Here is a 19,619-nt window from a genome sequence, read left to right as displayed (position 1 = left end):
TTATGATTGCGCTTACAGCAGCAAAGAAGTGCTTAATGAAAGATGGAAGCAACCTTAAAAATACAACAATGGTACATAGAAATTAACAAGTGTATTCCATTAGAAAAAATTACCTACAATCTAAAAGACAAATATACTTTATTTGAACAAATATGGGAACTATACATAGAGTATATTAGAAACCGCCAATTTTGGACCTCCATCTCTTAAATGGATAAGATACAAGTACGAAAACATGAATATGAAATTTTGGATGACTATTTCTTTTTCTTTTGTGTTCTTCTATTGTTTATTTTTCTTCTTTTCCCTTTCATTTCTTGCTTTAAGTTATAGGGGGTGGGGAGGGTGGGAGGAAGGGGTGGGAAATGAAAATGTCACTGTGTATATTTTAATGATGAATATTTATATATATTGTTATTAACATGGTTCATAATGAAGTATTAAATTAAAAAATTATAAAAAACAATATATTTGCATCTCTAATGACCTACACATTCAGTGAAAATTACAACTGATTTATTAAGAACATGCAGGAACATTTATCTGTGAATAATAATATTCACTAATTTAGTGCATTAACTGATTACTGTACATAGCTTATGGTTATCATGCATTTAAAACATTAATTTTCTGTTCTAGTTTATAAGACTGAATTTCACACTGACCTCTGGTTTATTGAAGTGCCCAATGGATTCTCAGTTTGCTTCATTTGAATTTTTGATGAGTATTTTGGGGTTGAGATGTTAACTCCTTGATGGAGAAAGCAAACATACTGTTCAAAAACTGGTTATTTTGGCCAAGTAGTTCAAGCTCATGTTTATGTTCCATTGGACTCGCTCCAAAATTGGTATAAACCTTAATTCTACTTCATGATTTATCCAGTCTCAAATATATATGGAGTGCAGCTTGCTTGGCTTAAGATTCTCACTGTTCTCTGAATTTATTCTTTTATGAATTGCTGATCATTAGATTCTAGTTTTCTTTTCAATACATGTAAAGTTCTTTATGCTTGTAAATACAGTGAACCTTTTACCAGTCTGTCATTTTCTTTCTTTGAGAACCTCAATTATATCTATATATTTTTTAATCCAGTGTAAGACCTGCCATTAGGCTGAGAATCAGAAATCCAGACGCTAAAATAATCCTAACGCTAACCTCCATCTACCCATGACTCATCAGTATTTTCACCAATGCCATCCCTCTTCACCTCCTTCCTCCCATAAAGTGGAATTTAAGTGCATTTAACATTTGCTCCTGGTTGAAGGGCATGCTATGTATAGGATTTTAAAACTGAGATACTCATTGAAAATTCAGTTAACACATGCAGGTAGTAAGTACATTGAATTAAAGGTGGGGGATCTGATGTTTAGTGAAGTGCAGAAACTTCCTGGTTGGGTTTTGCTTCCATTATGCTGTTAGTCTTTCCTCATTCTTGGTCACAATTGTGACAGAATCAGAGATCCCATTCAGTTGATGGGAATTCTCCATCATAGAATGGGAAAGGAAGTAATTATATTGTAACTTGGATAAGTTTCCATATGTTTTAACCTTCACAAATTGATTTATATTTAAAGGGATTTTATTTTTTAAATAATTTATATTCAATTTTGCCTGTTTTTAGATATGTGTCAAAAGACACATCCCTCCAACTTCCCCAACTTCACTTCTCCATCGTTGGACCTCTCCAACCCTCCCCCTCCTCCCCTCCACCATACTGACTCCAACTCTGACTCTTGCCTGGTTTTTACTATCCCCTCTGACCTTCCCCTCTTGGAGGCGGAGTGGTCTATCCTCAGCAGAGATCTCACCTTCGTCCCCCTCCGTCCATAGCTCAATGAGTTCCGCGCACACTGTGATGCTGAACTCTTCTTCAGTCGCCTCTGCCTCCAGGCTCACTACCTTGGCCGCAACTCTCCAACATCCTTTCTCCTGCTTCAAGACCTTTTCCTCCTCCTGGACACCTCTTCCTGGCCAGCTGCCCGCTCTGGATCTTTTTATTTCCAGCTGCCGCCGGGACATTAACTGTCTCAACTTCACTACCCCTCTCTCATACTCTGACCTCACCTCCTTAGAATGCTCCACCCTCCATTCTCTCTGCAGCAACCTTAACCTCACTATCAGACAATGGTGGTACTGTTGTAGTCTGGCGCACTGACCTATATCTTGCTGAGGCCAGTTGACAGCTGTCAGACACCTCCTCCTATTAACCCCTCCCACAGGAACCACCATCACCCATCAAGCCACTGTCTCCATCACCATCTCTCACCTCATCGACTCTGGGCACCTCCCCCTCCCCCCCTCATGGTCACCAACTTCATTGTCTTCCCATTTCTACCTGCTAACCAAGATACATGAACCTAACCATCTGGGCAGACCCATTGTCTCTTACTACAGGACCCCATCACCAGACACATTTTTCCTCCTCCTCCTCCCCTCTCAGCCTTCTGTAGGGACCACTACCTCTGTGACTCCTTTGTGCACTCATCCCCCCAACCCCGACACCTTCCACTGTGGTTGTAGGAGGTGTAATACCTGCACCCACACTTCCTCCATCACCACGGTCCAAAGTCCCAAACACACCTTTCAGGTGAAGCAACAATTCACCTGTATCTCCAAAGACTCATTTACTGCATCCGGTGCACTCTCTGTGGCCTTTTCTACATTGGAGAGACTGGTCGTAGATTAGAAGATCGTTTTGCCCAGCACCTCTTCTCCATCCGCAGCAAAAATAACTTCCCCGTAGCCAACCTTTTCAATTCTGAGTCACACTCTCAAGCTCACGTCTGTCCATGGCCTTTCACACTACCCCACCCTGTCTACCTGCTGATTGGAGGAACAACAACTCACTTTTGTCTGGGGACTCTCCAATCCCAGGGCATGAACTTTGAGTTCACTGCATTCCACTAATTAGCTTGCCCTCCCCCCCCCCACATCTTTAACTAGTTATTCCATTTCGTACTTCCTTTCTCTCTCCACCTAGCCTACTCCCCCCACTTCCTGCGGTCCTCCCCCTCCCCCACCTATCATCTTTCATTTGCACCACCCCCCTTCCCCCTTTTGTTCGGACATCTCTCATGTTCCCCCACACCTTGATGAAGGGCTCAAGCCCGGAACTTTGGTGATATATCTTCACCTTTGCTACATAAAGGCACTGTTTGACTTGCTGAGTTTCTACAGCATTTGTGTGTTTTTTCACTTAACCACAGTGTCAGCAGAATCCTGTGTTTAACCTTTAAAAATTGTTAAATTCCTCAACAACTTTGACAGAAGCTGAAATACTGCCCTCTAGCTTCTTTCCAGGTGTCCTAAATTGTCAGAGTCCTAGTTCAGGTTTTGCCTCATTGGGCACTTGTCAGATTCACAAAGTTGTATCTACATATCTGTATCAAAAGATATGGGCATCGGAAGAGAAAAATCAGCAATTCCAGATGGCAGATGCAGTCTCGGAAGATTCCATAAATAATGGACCAATAATGCATTGGGCAGCAAAATCCATATTAGGCCGACAACCCATTAATCCTGAATAATGTGTTATTTTTCAGATTATGTTACCGACCTTCATACACCTTCTCAACAAACAGATTAACAAACAATTATGCTTTGGATATGATATTGGAAAAGGGTATGTCGTTGGAGAAGAGGATGTTAGTAATCTTATTGATCACATTTCAGACCAGAGAGTGATCTCTCAGGTAAATATAACAAGAAAAAAGTTGTAAGAATATGAGATTATGTCGTTATGGTTAAATAGCACAACAATCAGAATGAGGTTACCTTTCACAATTTCACCTGAGAGATTTACTTTTCTACATGATCAAGATTTCCTCAATAAACAGTACAGCAGAACTGGAAGATTGAGGAAATTAAATTGACAAACACAAGATGTTGCTTTGTATTCACAAGTGAGGCTGAAGTCCATGCATACGCTGGCAGTTTCATGATGACCACCACTGGAGATCTGATAATATTTATTGGATTGATAGGCTCTGGGAAAATCAAATTTGGGTTGTGTAGAGCTCGTCGAAAGAATCAAACAAAGACTTGTTGATCCAAACCAAGGCTTTTATTAGCAAGAGACAGGAGCTCTTCACAGGTGGCCGACCAGTCCGGAATGATCTGACCCGGCTTGGGACATAACCCTTTAAGGCCCAGACAGTAGGCGTGGCTAAGCTCTCAGCAAATTGCTGTAAGCACAGTCTAGATACTGTAACTATATACACTATATACATTGGTGATAGGTCTGTACTATCACAGGTTGTATTTGAAAAGCAAGATGATGAAAAGCAAGCAGGTGGTGGAAATCTGTAATAAAAATGGAAAATTCTAGAAATACTCAGCTGGTCAGATAGCATTTGTGAATGGAGAAATAATGTTTCAAACTGAATTTCAAAATGAAATTTATTAAAAATTGCAGACAAAGGGGGAAATAGGAATGAAGAAAACAAAGAAAAGGTCAATAATAAGGTAGAGACTAGGAAAGAGTGAGTGGCAGAAGTAGCAGAGGTGCAGCCAACTAAAAGAGGAGGTGAAAATTACTGAAAACCAAATTATGGATGTAAATAAAAATAAGACAATGAAATCTGAAGTACCAGAAGCTGAGAGATGAAAACACCCTTGATGTGAGATACAAGATTGGAATAGCTCCTTATTTGAAATTCTTAAATTGATTGTTGAATCCAAGAGGCTGTATTGAATCAGGATGTTAGATGCTGTTTCTTGAACTTGGATTCAGTTTGACTGCAACAGTGTTCAGGATAAAGATAGAGAGGTCAATGCAGACAGGGTTCTTATTCACTTCCTCACTGGTGTCACAAAGGAGTTGCGGACCACACCAGTTGACACCATTAGAGGGGGTGATACCAAAATGACTGTCTATAAAATTTTTGTGCATTCTTTCAGCAGAAATTTTTTTATCTAAAAAATATCCCTGGAGTTAACATTTTTCATAAACCCGTCTTATACGTGTGGCAGCTCACCACCACGGCAATCGAGCCGGCACTCTGGGTGGTGAGTGCAACCAAAGGCCAGCAGCCCATGCAGCAACACTGGCTCCAACAAGTGAATCAATGAATGAACGACAAGGGCAGCTTAAAGACTAGTGACCCAAAAATGGCGCTGGCCTTGCTGCTCAGCCAACAGACAAGGACAGCGCACGGGGAAGGGCATTGTTATGTAATAAAGTGCCCATGCACGGGAAACCCGCTTTTGCGGGTTGTGATGTCAGCCAAGGGGAGCCACAGTGGGAACAGTGTAAGTATAAAAGTCAGGCCTGAGCCCTAATGAAACTTGGAGCTTAACTTGACTACACTACATTTATGTGTGTCATCTTTCGAGTAGGGCGTCGCTACACGTATCAATACATCTACAAGGCTAAAACTCTTGAACATTCTAATGCGCTCTGGTCATTACTACCCAATTACAATGGCACTTTAAATCACATGGATTTGTTTACATGTGGTGTTGTTTTGTTGCTGCTGGTGTTTTTATATTCACTGTTTTTGCCAAATTTTCTGTTATTATAGCTAAAATATTGAGAGATTAAAAGAGTATGGGTTAGTATCGGGTTATAAAGTAAATGTTGATAAAAGTGAAGTAATGCCTATGGTGGATATGGATTTACTCTCAATGTAAAAGATTGACAGAATTTAAATGGCAAAATGAAGCAATTAAATACTTAGAAATTGAAATTAGTAGAAATATAAGTAATTTGTTTAAAATAAATTATTTGCCATTGTTAAAAAATTGGAAAAGATGGAAAGATTTACCAATAATGTTAATAGGATGAGTAAATTGTATTAAAATGAATATTTTTCCAAGGATACAATATTTGTTTCAATCATTGCCCATTCAAGTACCAGAATGTTTATTTCGAAACTTGAATAAAATAATACGTGCATTTCTTTGGAAAGGTAAGATGTCAAGAATTGGTTTAAAAATTAATGTAAAAATTTAATCAGGGTGGACGAAGACTACCAAATTTTAAGAATTATTTTAAAGCAGTTCAATTGTGGTTTTTGTCCTTCTGTTATTAACAGGATGAAAAACCAACTTGGATTCAAATAGAAATGAATAAAATTGGTGAAATTATTCCAGAGTTAATTTTGTATAAGTGGAATACTGAGTCGTTTAAAGGAACTAAAGATTTTTCCGTATTGAAACATATTTTAAACATCTGGAATAGAATTCATATTGAGAGAGGAATTAAAAATGATCAATTACCAAAAATATTGTTAAAAAAAATCAACTTCTTCCTTTACTTTGAATAATTCTTTATTTGATCATTGGTATAGTAAAAGTATACAGAGAATAAAATATTATTTCTTAGGATCTTTTTTCTTTTGATCAATTAAAAGATAAATACGCTATTCACTTGCACTTTCAACAGATCATCCTCTGTGATTTCAAGAACTTCAATTTGTTATGTCATTATCAAACACATAATCCTCTGCCCTTTCACATTTCTGATGCTGTGTGATCTCATGAGCATTTTCTCAAATTTTCAGCTTTTATTCATGGAATAATAATGTCTTTTGTTGAAATTCTAAGGAATAAAAGAGAATTTGGCATAATTGTGGAATGCAAGCATGATTTTAAGATTGGACATTTAAAAGCTTTTGTTTATTTATGGTCGTTGTCCTCCATTGTGTTTCGGGACCATATGTAATGGAGATGCCCAGGGATTGTTGGACCTACGAATTATGCCTAATTTGTCCATTTTGGCAACTGTCGGGCCTTCGAATTATGCCTAGTTTGTCCATCTTGGCAAATTCTTCCTTAGCTAAACACTGCTTCTCTGGAGGCAAGTGACACACTTTAGCATGGATAGGCGGGCCCTTAGTACAAATGCGGTGAGTATTACTGTGCTTTGCAGTGGAAGCAGAAAATTTTGGAATAGTAATCTCAGGGAAATCTTCCAAAAGCTTGGAGAATTCATCTACTGGTTTACTTAATGTTTGGAGGTGCAGAGCAGGGGTACAGGTGTCTGCCAGAGGAATAGTCTGAAAAGTAGTTCCATCTATTAGCCGGCACCCTTTTAAGTCGATGAGGAATGACTGAGCCCGAAGAAAATCTGCACCAAGCAAAGGTTAAGATACTGCTGCTATAATAAATGGGCAAGTGTAAAGATGATTCTCGAATGACATTCATCTTCCTGGTGCCAAAGGTCAGAATATTGGAACTGTTAACTGCTCTTAGTTGCAGGTCCAGGGTAGGATGGTGTGTGTCAAAACTGGTGGGTGGAAATAACACTAACTTCTGAACCTGTATCCACCTGAAATTTTTGCTGGGGCATCTGGTCCCATACAGTAGGCTTGCATGTTTCTAGCCAACTGCCACAGCCTGGGCGTTTCCCGCAGCTGAGCAGGGTGGAAGGCACTTGGGCATTTACTCCCCAATGCCTGTGATAATAACACCAAGACGAGGTGTCCACAGGCTGCTTGGTTGTGGTGTTGCCTGCTTGTACGGAGTGATGTGCTAAGAGCACTAGAGTGTGACATAGGGTTAATAATGAAAGGGTTGATTGTGCAGATCTGTCTATCCTTGCTGTGCTTTTTAGCCAGTCATAAGATGTCTGATTCAGCCGCTACAGCCCTTGGGTCTTCAAATGAATACTTGGATTATGAGAACCTAGTATCATCTGGAATTCGCTCTAAAAAGAGCTGCTGAAATAACATCTTGGGCCTTTCACCAGCTGCCAGGAGCAGCATCTCATCCATTAGTTCTGAAGGAGTATGGTCTCCCAACCCATTGGGATACAGTAGTTAAGCTGCCCTTTCCCTACCATGTACTTATAATAAAAGTGCTTTTAAGGCATCATACTTGCTGGTACATGGTGGATCCCATAAGAAGTTGTTGGCCCTCTTAGTGATGGCCTGGTCCAGGGCACTGACAAAATGGTATTAACGAGTAGTGTCCAATTCAACTTTGCGAAGGTGAAATTATGCTTCAGCCTTTTGGAACCACAGTTCAGGCTCAGCTGTCCAGAAAGGTGGTAGCTTCACATCAATGTCCATGTTTGTGAAAAATACATTTTTGCACTTGTTGGAGTCACCAATTGTGGCCACTGAATCACAGTGGACATGGCAAAATAATTACACAAGGTGTTTTTAGAGTGAATCAAACAGATTTACTCTTCATAACCCACACAACCTTTTAAAAGTCAGAATCACATCCTCGACACGCATTGAAGTCATCACGCACTGACGTCACATAGCCAGTTTGATGCCTTCTGGGAGTTACAGTGCTGCCATAGTGCCGCTACAACCTGACAATTTAATAAATTACAAGGTAATGAGTATCAGGGTTAATTGGTGATGTTGGCTGATTGTAGAATTAATTTATTGTGTGTTGCAGTATGGAAAAACTAGTTTGGAGAAGCACTTAATAGTAATTGTGTGATTTTATGGAGGGTGTAAATTCTTAAGTGTCCTGGGGGTAAGCACAGGCATGCACACCTAAAGCATTTTACAAGAACTTTCCTTTGGAATTTACAGAATGTCAATTGGGATTTATCTGAAAAGACTGATTTGCGGCAATGTGGGTAAGATTGTTATGTGATGCAATATCGTATAGTTCCCTCAAAGAACATGGAAAGGCATGATGGGCCAAATGTCCTCCTCCTTTGTTGTGATATAAAAGCCTTTTGGAGTTTGCGCTACCTTGGCTAGGATATTGGGACAAGAATTTTAGATGCAAAGGACCTTCGGTTAGGGAGAGAGAAGATCAATAATGGCAAATACTTTGACTTCACTTTCTCAAGACAACACTCTCCCCTTCCTGGATCTCTCTGACTCCATCTTGGGAGACGAGCTTTCCACCAATATATATTATAAACCCTCTAACTCTCACAACTAACTTGACTACACTTTCTTTCTCTCAACCTCCACTATGTTTACTGAAAAATATACTTATGCATTGAGGATAGGATCAAATTTAGGTTTATGTTCTTGATTAAATAGTATGGTAATGGGTCACATTTCAAAGGGCTGACAGTGTTTATGGAATCATACTGCAAAGATACTATATTTTCAAAACAAGGAAAAATGTCACAAATTCTAACACATTAACTGAAAGGTTCATTTTTTTAAGCAACTGAGAAGTATCGTGGAGAGAAATCATCAAGAGGCAATAAAAGAATTGGGTGAGTAAGAAGTTTTCAGATTCTACCAAAATAGGATGAGATACAGTGTTAGACTTAAACCAAAATAGCAAGTCAAACTAGAAACTGGCTCTGAAACAGTCATTTGAAAATTCAAGAAATTTGAATAGATTTAAATCATATTCCCAGTTTATTTATCTGTCAATACAAGTTTAAAATGTAACTCAAGACAAAATTCATATTTGTATCTTTGGAACAACATTTATAATTGGACGATTTATAACTGCCAATGCATAGTTGTTGTCAACTCTATTCTACATGAGGGTAATCTACTTTTTTTTTCACTTGTTTGGCAAAGAAGGGCATGAATACTAAAGTTGGCTGTGTAGCATTATTTTGGTGCAATGGTTCAAATTTGCTACCAATTTCTATAACAGCTGGTGATATTTGGAACATTCATTAGCAAAGTTCCATATGCATCACTTGCGCATGTTAAAAATACGCAGATGAGAAAATAATGACAAAATAATTATTTGACATCAGATTGGTCAGTGGTAGTGATATTGCAAATGACATGTGAAGTTTGAATATATAGAGAAGTCAGTTCACATGTGTTTGAAGGGATTCATAATGACTTGAAAATATGCTGGTGATTGTTAATTTGATATGTCAACATGCTTGATTTACACAGTTGAACACTTGTTTAGAAATCTTGAGTGAGCATTATGGATTATGGGAAAATTTGGAAGTTCTGTCTTAACCTTAATGGGAAGAAGGGAGAGGGAGGAAAGAGTTGGAGGTGTTATGGATAGGGAGAAGAGCTCTGAGAGGGAAGCGAGCTACAAAGTATGCTTTTTCTATGAACACAACTCCTTCATTCAATTGCCTGGCAATCAAGTACCTGAGAAGACTTAGCAAGTAGGTTTTCATCGATATGTGCCATGCTACAACCACATCTGCTGTCAGTGAAAGTAAGTTGTGCTGCATTTTGATAGCTCTGGCATGTTGCACTTAACAAACAAACACATCACTCCATAAGAAAATTTTGAATGCTGTCCACTCAGAAAAATCGTATTAATCTTTTTCTTGGTTAGAGAACAACAAACAATGTGAGGAAGTATTTTTTTTCAGAATAGCAAACTCCACTGTAGTACAGAAAATAGACAACAAACTCACAGTGCAGACTGTACCAGAATCCTGAGATCTTCATGAATAAGAAGTGTAGGTCATCCACAATCATGGCTGAAAATTTATGGTGGCCAGTGTTCAGTACTTAAGGAATAGGCACAATGCTTTCATAATGTAATATCCGCTGATCCTGCTGTCTGTCTTTCACTACTAAATTGTAAGTAATAGATATTCATTGAACATCTGGCTCCTCTCATTTATCCAAAACTGGTCGAGAAAAGAAAGGATGGAGCCAGTGGCAACCATTTGCTGCCTGAAAATTGTGTGCAATAAATAAGAAGCACCTCTACTGTCTGAACAACATGCGAGAAGCCTTACATAAAAGCAGAGAGCATCTGCCTCAATTTGTATTCTTTGCATCCTGTAAAATTTGGTCATCATGCAGTTCAGTTCCTGCTTGCAGCTGGGGAAGAGTTGTTGGAGGATAAAAAGGGGAAGGAGGAGATGGCATTGGAGGTACTTACTAGCCAATACATTGTGGGAGAGAAGGATGTAATTGCTATTTTCAGAAAGAAACTTTCTGATAAATGACAAGTAATGTTCAAACACAAATGACAATGTCCATCTCGAAGAAATTATTTCAAAAACTCCTTTGATAATCAAAAGCATTCCCTTAATCATCCACTGATGGCTGGTTTCTCAGCTCCAATTTGGCAACATGAAAGCAGAAAGATGCAGTGACAGGGAGAGGTGTAGAAAGAGGACATAATAATATCATATGCAATAAGAGATCTGAAAAAGAAGTGGAATACAAGTATAAAGATTAATAATGAGCTCAGTGTCTTCAGTCGCTTCTGTGTCACTGCAGGCCATGAATTCTACACCAAGCGCTCCAGTATCAGCTAGTTGGTCTTCTATTATAAAAGTGCTGATTCTTGTCATTGATCTGCTGTTATCACTAGTTGTGCACTGGCAACTTTACGTGCGAGTGAGTGGCTTGGGAAATGGTTTGGACTTGATGGGCTGAATAGCCTTGTTTGTCAATAAATTATAACTATGTAAAACTTTAAGTTTGAAACTAAAAGTGTGGGAAATTTTGTATAACATTTGTGGTGATACATCACCGTATACTGTTGTTTGGTTACTGGCATTATGTATATGTCTACTTCATATGTATGCCTGGTCTGCATTCCCTCAGTGTCTCCACCCTCTAGAACCCCCTAATGAAGGCAGTTAAGCCAACTGGCTCCCTCAGTATCAGTCCTGGGATTGCGCCAGAACAGGAGCATGGTCCAAGTCTTATAGTATTAAAAGCCTGTCGTCCAGCATCTCCAGTCTTTTAGTATTATTGATAGTGTATCAATTTTAATAACATAAAATTGACCAAGCAGTGAGTGGCATCAGGCAGTTCTTCATCATGGGAGCTGCCATTTAATTAAAATGCAACTTTATTCAAACTTTGATCAAAGGCTGCTGCAGGCAGGGCACAACTGGAGCACTCTGATGGCTAAGTGTTTGCTCCTATCTTCACTAAGGGTTTGTGTGTTGTTTCAGAGAAAATTTCCTTTTACAATTGAATTTTTTATTTATTTGCTTGGGTTGGTGGTTGCTTGAATTCTGGATACTGGGAATTTTTTACTGTCTTGTTTCATAGACTCTGTGTCTAGTATTCACAGCCTTTTCTTGATGTTAAAATGAATCAAATTAACTGAGGGCCGCCTTCTCTGATGTTGTGGATTTTAGAAAGAATATGAGATGAGTCAGCATACAGGAGAGATTTTAAAAACTTGGCTCAATGGTGAACTAATATCAGCCTCACTCGTCAAGATTGAGGAACTGATTGATTGTAGACTTTAGGAAAGGAAAACCAGAAGTGTACGATCCAGTGATCATTGGAGTATCAGAGGTGGAGAGGGTGAGCAAATTTAAATTCCTGGGAGTTACTCTCTCATAGGATCTTTCCTGGACTCATCATATTAAATTTAACGTCATCATGAAGAAAGCATGTCTTCACCTCACTTCCTCAGGAATTTGTAGAGGTTCAGTATGTCTTTGGAAACCTTGGAAAATGTCTACAGATGTGCAGTGGAAAGTGTGCTAACAGCATCATGGCCTGGTATGGGAGTACCAATATCTTTGAATGACAGCCGTGGAAAAGGTAGTGAATGCAGCCCAATACGTTACAGCAAAACTCTTCCCACCAACGAGAACATCTACATGGAACACTGTCATTGGTGCAGTGCTAATATTTTAGGTGCAGGAGCTCACCAAAAATGGCGACAAGGAGGTGCCAGAGCTTCTCCATAAGCAGCCTGGAGCAGCCCCATGAGGTGCTGGAGCAGCGGTCCTGTGAGCTCCTGCAGCATTGTACCCCTGAACACTGTCATCGGAGTGCAGCAGCAGTCATCAAGATTCCACACCACTCTCGTAATCCTCTGTTCTCTCTGCTACCGTCAGGAAAGAGGTATAGGTACCACAGGACTCTTACCACCAGGTTCAGGAACAATTGCTACCCCTCAAACATCAGACTCTTAAACAACAGACTCAATCAGAGACTAATTTAAGGACTCTTGCTTTTCTCATTGTTTATTACTGAATATTTAGTTTTCTTTTGTTTGCACAGTCAGTTTGGGATTACATTTATTTCTTTGTTTGCATTTCTCTGAGTGCAGTTCACAGTTACCAATAAGTAGAAATTCTGCCTGGCCTAAAGAATTTTGAACTTGCAGTTTGAACTTGAACTTGATCAATTCTGCCTCTGTCTACAATGCATTGGTTTTCTCTGATTTCCTGCCATGTTCTAAAGACATATAGAGTTTTTAAGTTAATTGTTAACATGGGAATATTGACTAAGGTTTACAGTGGACATTTCCATTAATGCTGCCATGGTTAACTTCATCTGTCACAAAGACTTCATGAGGATGAGGTCAAGTTAGTTTATACTTGTGTGATATACTCAGAACCTGCCACTTATCCCATCTGATGGCTGAGGTTTTGGCAATCAATAATGTTAACTAAGCACTTTTGGTGATGTAATTTCAAGACTCTCACCTCAAGTACGTTTTGTAATTGTTTCTACTTTCAGAGCATCTGAATGGTAATATGAATTTGTCATACACATTGTACAATGTTAATGTGCACTGAAATTCTTGGTGCAGGCAATAGGTACTTCATGAAAAAAACTAAATACAAGAGATAGGTAATAAATATTCATTAAAGTGCTGTTCAATGAAGGGGGATTTATTATCTAAAGATAGTGGAAATAAGGCAGAGATTTTCTTGCCCACCTTTGTTCCAATGTCACATTGAGGACTCCTAAGGTTAATCCTTCTGTCTTACCATTGAATTTCTACATCTGGGTCTGTTTTCTGATTGGATATATTGTGTCCTTCTATTGTTCTATTGTAATGAAGGGAACTGATAGGTTGTCCATAATAAATTATTCCATGTGAGATGATGTCAAACTACTGCGAGACCAACAAATTTCCCTGTTTAGGCAGTGTTCCTTTTGTGTTTATAAAGTCAACCACAGCCATTCTCTACTTTCTTTTGGCTATGGCCCCTTTAGGACTCTGCTGAAAGTTTATGGGCCCCCTGTGAAGCAATCAAGTTTAGTTGGTTTCTTCTGTACTTCTCTCCTACTGACTACTTAAAAAACATGAAAAATATTTGTAATGTAAGGTGAAAAGAAAACAAGGCTTTTATTCTGAGCATAACCATGGCTTATGATTCCAGATCAAAGAGACAAATAGGAAATTATTCGTATGAAATGTAGGAAAGAAGAAAACATGAACATTCGTACTGTATTTTAAAAAAATTAAGGAAGATTCTTAAACCGCAATGGTTTGTACATGTTGAGTCATTTGAGAATATTCAGCATGAACTCAAGGATATGAAAACTGAATAATAAGAACTTACAAAAATAATTCTTATAAAATTAAAATTTTACAGAGATCCATGAGCTTGATGTTCCTGTGGAAGCTTTTTGATGTTAGGCTCCAAATTGGATAGTGCTAGTCAAAGATCAGCCTCTGTTCCTGGATTTTGTCAAGAAAACTGAATCCACATTCAATTAAATATGTTGCGGGAAAGACAATGGAAAATATTTTGGCCTTTTCCCAGTTTTGGCAATCTATTTCGACAATGACTCTAAACCCCAAAATTTTCTTTTTCAATACTTTTATTAACATTGAAATTTCACACCTAAAAATGCAGAATACATATGGATATATGTTAAAATTAAAAAGGATACATTACACTTAAATCATATCATTTCATCCAAGGCACTCCACATGTTAATCAGACAGATTATATTGTATAAATATTATATTATTTATTATTTTAAAAAAAAGAAAATCTAAACCCACTACCAAGAAAGAAGCTGTTTGGCCAGAAAAAAATAATTCCTATCAGAGTGATAAATTATAGTACAACTCCAATTATTTAAAATAGTTGAGACTGGGCCTATGCCAGATAAACAGTTTTTTCAGAGAACTGGTCATTTTTGTTGGGTAATTTTAAAGTGGTTCGACCTAAATTAAGGTTAACGATGCATCAAATTGAATTTTTACGATTATCTTTAGCTATTTCTCAGAAGTGCATAGCCATTACATAGAAATCAGATACAGATTTAGGGATGGAGAGATGGCATGCTGAATTGCATACTTGTATTCCATTAGAGCAGGGGTGTCAAACTCAAATTCACGGAGGGCCAAAATTAAAAACTTGGACTAAGTCGAGGGCCGAACTAAATATTTATTGAAAATTTTCAACAACATCTGCATGTTTTCTCTTCTTTCAACATATGTAATGTTAAACTTTTTCTTATTAAAATAAATGTTTAATAATAGTTTTGGATAAACTCTTTCCAGAAGCATTAACAAATGAGAAATAAAATATTCAATAAATAATATTTCTCTATAAAGGATTTGTCAAATGTTGCTAATGTGCTGTCGAATAGTAAAATCTGAGGGCTATTGAGAATGTGGGAGAATAACATGATTCCTGAAACAATCAAATGGGTGACTGATTGTGGGCATGAACTCTAGCAGGGTTATTTGCCATGCCCTTTTTCCTTTGGTAAAGATATCCTTTGATTTACACACTTTTCAAGTTTTATGCCTAATGAGCTTGTATCCAGGTGCAGGACCATTTTTAACCAGGAATATATTTATCACTGTGACATGAAACTATTGGAAGATCATTTTATCCTGAGATTAAAGTTCATAATCCTTACTCAGGCCTGTGTGCGGGAGGGCGGGGTTTGCGGGCGATCGGGTTGGACAACGACAGTGCGGGGGCATCGGCTCTCGCTGCAGGGCGGCATCTCGGCGGATCAGCGGCCCTGTCACCGTGAGTCGCGGGTCGGCCTGCGGCAGGGAAGGGGAATGGGCAACGGTCCTGGCGAGGTCAGGTCCCCCTGAGTTTCTGCCAGACCCCCCCTTGATCTGCTGAGTTTCTCCCGGACCCCCCTTGACCTGCTGAGTTTCTGCCGGATCCCCCTTGACCTGCTGAGTTTCTCCCGGACATTCCTTGACCTGCTGAGTTTCTCCCAGACCCCCATTGACCTGCTGAGTTTCTCCCGGACCCCCTCCCCTTGACCTTCTGAGTTTCTCCCGGACCCCTCCCCCTTGACCTGCTGAGTTTCTCTCGGACACCCCTTTGACCTGCTGAGTTTCTCCCGGATCCCCCTTTGACCTGCTGAGTTTCTCCCGGACCCCCTTTGACCTGCTGAGTTTCTCCCTTCTGGTGTTTTTACGAGAATCACAGACTTTCGCTCTTACATTGATGAGGGGGATCAAGGGCCAAACATTGTCAGGTACCTCTCTACTGGATAAAGGATATTGTTTAACCCGCTGAGTTTCTCCAGTGTTGGGTTTTCATGAGGTAGAGTCAAAGGGCCGAAGGGCCTGTTTCTGATCTGTAATGTTCTACAGACCCTGCTCTTCTTTCTGTGCCGGTGTCCCAGGACCTTTCCAGGGCAGTCTCCACGCTCAGGACCGCACTGGGATCCTGGTCAGCGGTGGAGGAGCAGGTGAGCGCGGCTAATCCCGATCCAGCCCACGCCACTCCCGAGATTGGCAGGGGGTTCCACCCTACCTTCCCGACCAGCCTCGCTCTCCACATGTACTCCGGGCACCCACCGCTGGTCCGGTGGGAAGGCGCAGGGCGGCCGGCGCCCCCATCGCCTGGCGGGGAGCCCCAATCTTCCCTCCGGCGTCCTGACTCCATCTGCAGCTCCAAGAAACACTGTGCCACTGGGGTTCTGGGCGCTGGGAAGCGGCCTTGGCTTCCCCTGACACCGGCCAGGCCGCGCTGCGGTGGGGGGGTGGGTGGGGGGACACGACAGCGTGTTTATAAAACCACCCACCACTACTTTTCAAGGACCAGGATTTTTCTCTCTCTCTCACCCTGGGACACAGCGGTTACTGTGCATGCGCTATACTGGCGCGGCGGCCAGCGGGCCACCTCTAATACATTTTTGATATGATCTTGCGGGCCAAATATAATTATATCGCGGGCCAAATTTGGCCCGCGGGCCAGAGTTTGACATGTGTGCATTAGAGAAAATAACAATTTATTAACAAAGTATCAATTTTTTTTGAAAATATGGAGCCCATACTTAGGGTACGCTGATATGAAAACTTGAAGGACTCTCTGAAACCCCCAGTTCCATTATTATTAGTATTGATACTTTATATTTATTTTTGAAATTCTCCCAATTCTTTCTTTTTTTATATTTTGATATATTCTGAGAGGGAGGGTGGGTGGAGGGTGGAAGAATATACACATACACCTCATGAGTAATTTTTTTTCTTTCTTGTGGCTTTATTGAATATGTCTACATGGATGTGGTTATAAAATTCTTAAATAAAATATTTAAAAAAAAACAAAAAGGGAAGCTTTTTAAGCATTAAAATAATGTTTAATTCTCATCAAAAAAAATGCTGGCCGAATGCCAGGGAGAGTACCCAGGCCAGTCGGTGGAAGACTCACTGGTGAGTTGGCGGACTCCTGTCTCCCTGGTCACCAGAGCTCCTGATCCCAATGTCCAAGTCCTGACTCCGAAATCTTCCCCTAGATCTGCTCCACACACACACTGGGGAGTCTGGTGTGTATGTGTGGTCGTAGTCCATGGGGAGGGTTTGGAGTCAGCGTCCGGTGTGCTGAGGAGGGAGGGAAGGGGAGGGAACACCACTGAGCCAAGGTCTCAATCCTGCCTGGGAGGCTGTTCTCCTTGATGACACTGAGCAAGGGATTCTTCTGACCACTTACAGCTGGGAGACAATGGCACGCAGTTTGAGAGGGAGAGTTGGAGAGAAAAGTCAATAGGGGAAGGAAAAGAAGAAATGGAAAGAGAGGAGAGGGAGTTAGCTGAAAAACGAGGACAATTGTCATTCTAATTTCATGCTGAGTGAATTTTTTTTCAACCTATGAGGTCAGTTTGGCTCTGAAAAAATTTTGGATAAATGAAGATTTCTGATTTGTTTCAGATATCCTCATTTATCCAAAATTTAAAAAAATATTTGAATAAATGAGGATTTTGGAGAATCCGATTTCAGATAATCAAGGTTATACTTTACCTCATTAGTCAACATTTCTACCTTCTTAACAAATTAAAGATTATAAAAGTAATTCCAAAAGGGTTCCCACAGTGTTTGAAAATTTAAATTCAAATCGGAAATTGAGCATCTAATCTTCTCTAAGTTTAAACATGACATGATGTCACATAGCCATTGAGCGTGATTAGGCAGGGTAACATCCTTTCATCTGAGCGACACCGCCCTATCCATGAGAGAAATAAAAGCTAAATACATGTTGCTCAAATGTCATTAACCTTGTGTCACTCTCTCCAACAATAATAAATAAAGCAGTTAAGGGTTTAGGCTTAAAATTAACTTTAAAAAGTGCAGAGAAAGTTTGAAATACTTTGATCCAATATTTCTCAAGACTCTAGCATGTCCAAAAAATATGAATTAATGAAACATCTCCATTGGTTGATTTATCATAACGAGGAAATACATCCATATAAAATCGAGAGAGTTTGGCTTTGGACATGTGAGCCCTATGGATTACTTTAGATTGTAGGAGAGAGTGGTGGGCACATAAAGAAGAGTAGTGACCAATTTGAAAATTACATTTCAAGTTTCTTCAGGAATTATAAGCAATAGGACCTGTTCCCAGAGTTTTTAAATGTTATTTGAGGGAGCCTCTCTTATTCCCAACAATATAGATATCGAATCATTAAAGAAAGGTTGTAAATTAAAAATTACAACAATTAAATTCTTATCCATCCTCTTCGGAAATGTATGTAATTCAGATTGTTAAAAAATATCTAATCTATAGATAACGGTAAAAATGAGTATTTGGTGGACCGTATTTATCTGAAAGTTGTTCAAAGGAAATAAGACTTCCCTTGACAAATAAATCTTTAAAACATGTTATGCCCAATCTATACCATTCTTTAAAATGAAGGTTTAGCTTTACCAGACTTGAGGTTTTATTATTGGGCAGTCAATATATGAAACCTTACATTTTGGTTATTTTATAATCACCATGAAGTCTGTCCAATATGGATATCTTTGGAATCTAATTCTGTTACAAAATTTTCTCTCATTTCTCGTCTTGGATCCTCTTTTCCTATATCTCTAAATAAATTTAATAATCCAACGGTTAAACATACTTTGAGGATATGGATACAATTTAGAAAACATTTTCTCTTGAATTTATGTGTCAATTTATGTCGGTGGATTGTTCCTCAAATGGATCTAATATGTAATACAGGATATTAAGGTTTAACAGGTCATTAAATCTTTCCTGCACATCTCTGTGTACTTGCTTTAGGTGTTTCACGTAAACAGTTTTGCATTTTAAATTTAGACATAAAGTATGGCAACTGGCCCTTCCATCCCATAGACCTGGGCCACCCAATTAACCTACAACCTTGGTGCATCTTTGGAGGGTGGGAGGAAACCAGAGCACCCGGAGGAAACCCATGCAGACAAAGGGAGAATATACCAATTCCTTACAGACAGGACCAGATTTGGACCCAGGTTGCTGGTGATGTAATAGCATTGTGTTGATTGCTATGCTAACTGTGCTGCCATCGTTATCTCATTGTCTTTCAGCGCCTCAGTGTTTGTGTTCAGATTTTGATATTGTAACAATTCCTGATGTCTGTTATTGCTCCAGTACACTTCGAGCTTTTTACGGAGAGAAACAATGGCTTCATTACTATCAGTGAGGTTATTGAGTTTATCCTGTACGGTCTTGTTCAATAAATTGAGTTTGTCAAAGATATCTGTCAGATAAAATATGTCTGCCTTTACATCAACAAGATTTTCTCATGATTGTTAAGAGAAAGAAAGGAACCAATCATTTCCCAGAGTGCAAC

General features: G+C 39.4%; 1 protein-coding gene across 11 annotated transcripts in view; it reads left to right on the top strand.

Annotated features, from left to right (window-relative positions):
* The window catches only part of LOC138744666 (sperm-specific sodium:proton exchanger-like), a 224,828-nt gene that overhangs the window by 144,467 nt on the left and 60,742 nt on the right, over positions 1-19,619 (top strand). For all 11 annotated transcript variants that reach the window (XM_069901216.1, XM_069901211.1, XM_069901194.1 and 8 more), the window contains 2 exons: positions 3,543-3,692; positions 9,088-9,139. In XM_069901216.1, coding sequence (XP_069757317.1) covers positions 3,543-3,692; positions 9,088-9,139 — 202 coding nt within the window. The remainder of the gene's footprint in view (positions 1-3,542; positions 3,693-9,087; positions 9,140-19,619) is intronic.

Source organism: Narcine bancroftii, chromosome 1 (genome assembly GCF_036971445.1).
Source record: "Narcine bancroftii isolate sNarBan1 chromosome 1, sNarBan1.hap1, whole genome shotgun sequence".
Classification (NCBI taxonomy): Eukaryota; Metazoa; Chordata; class Chondrichthyes; order Torpediniformes; family Narcinidae; genus Narcine; species Narcine bancroftii.
The sequence above is the reverse complement of the archived record's forward strand: the minus strand, read 5'-3'. Positions and strand labels throughout refer to the sequence as shown.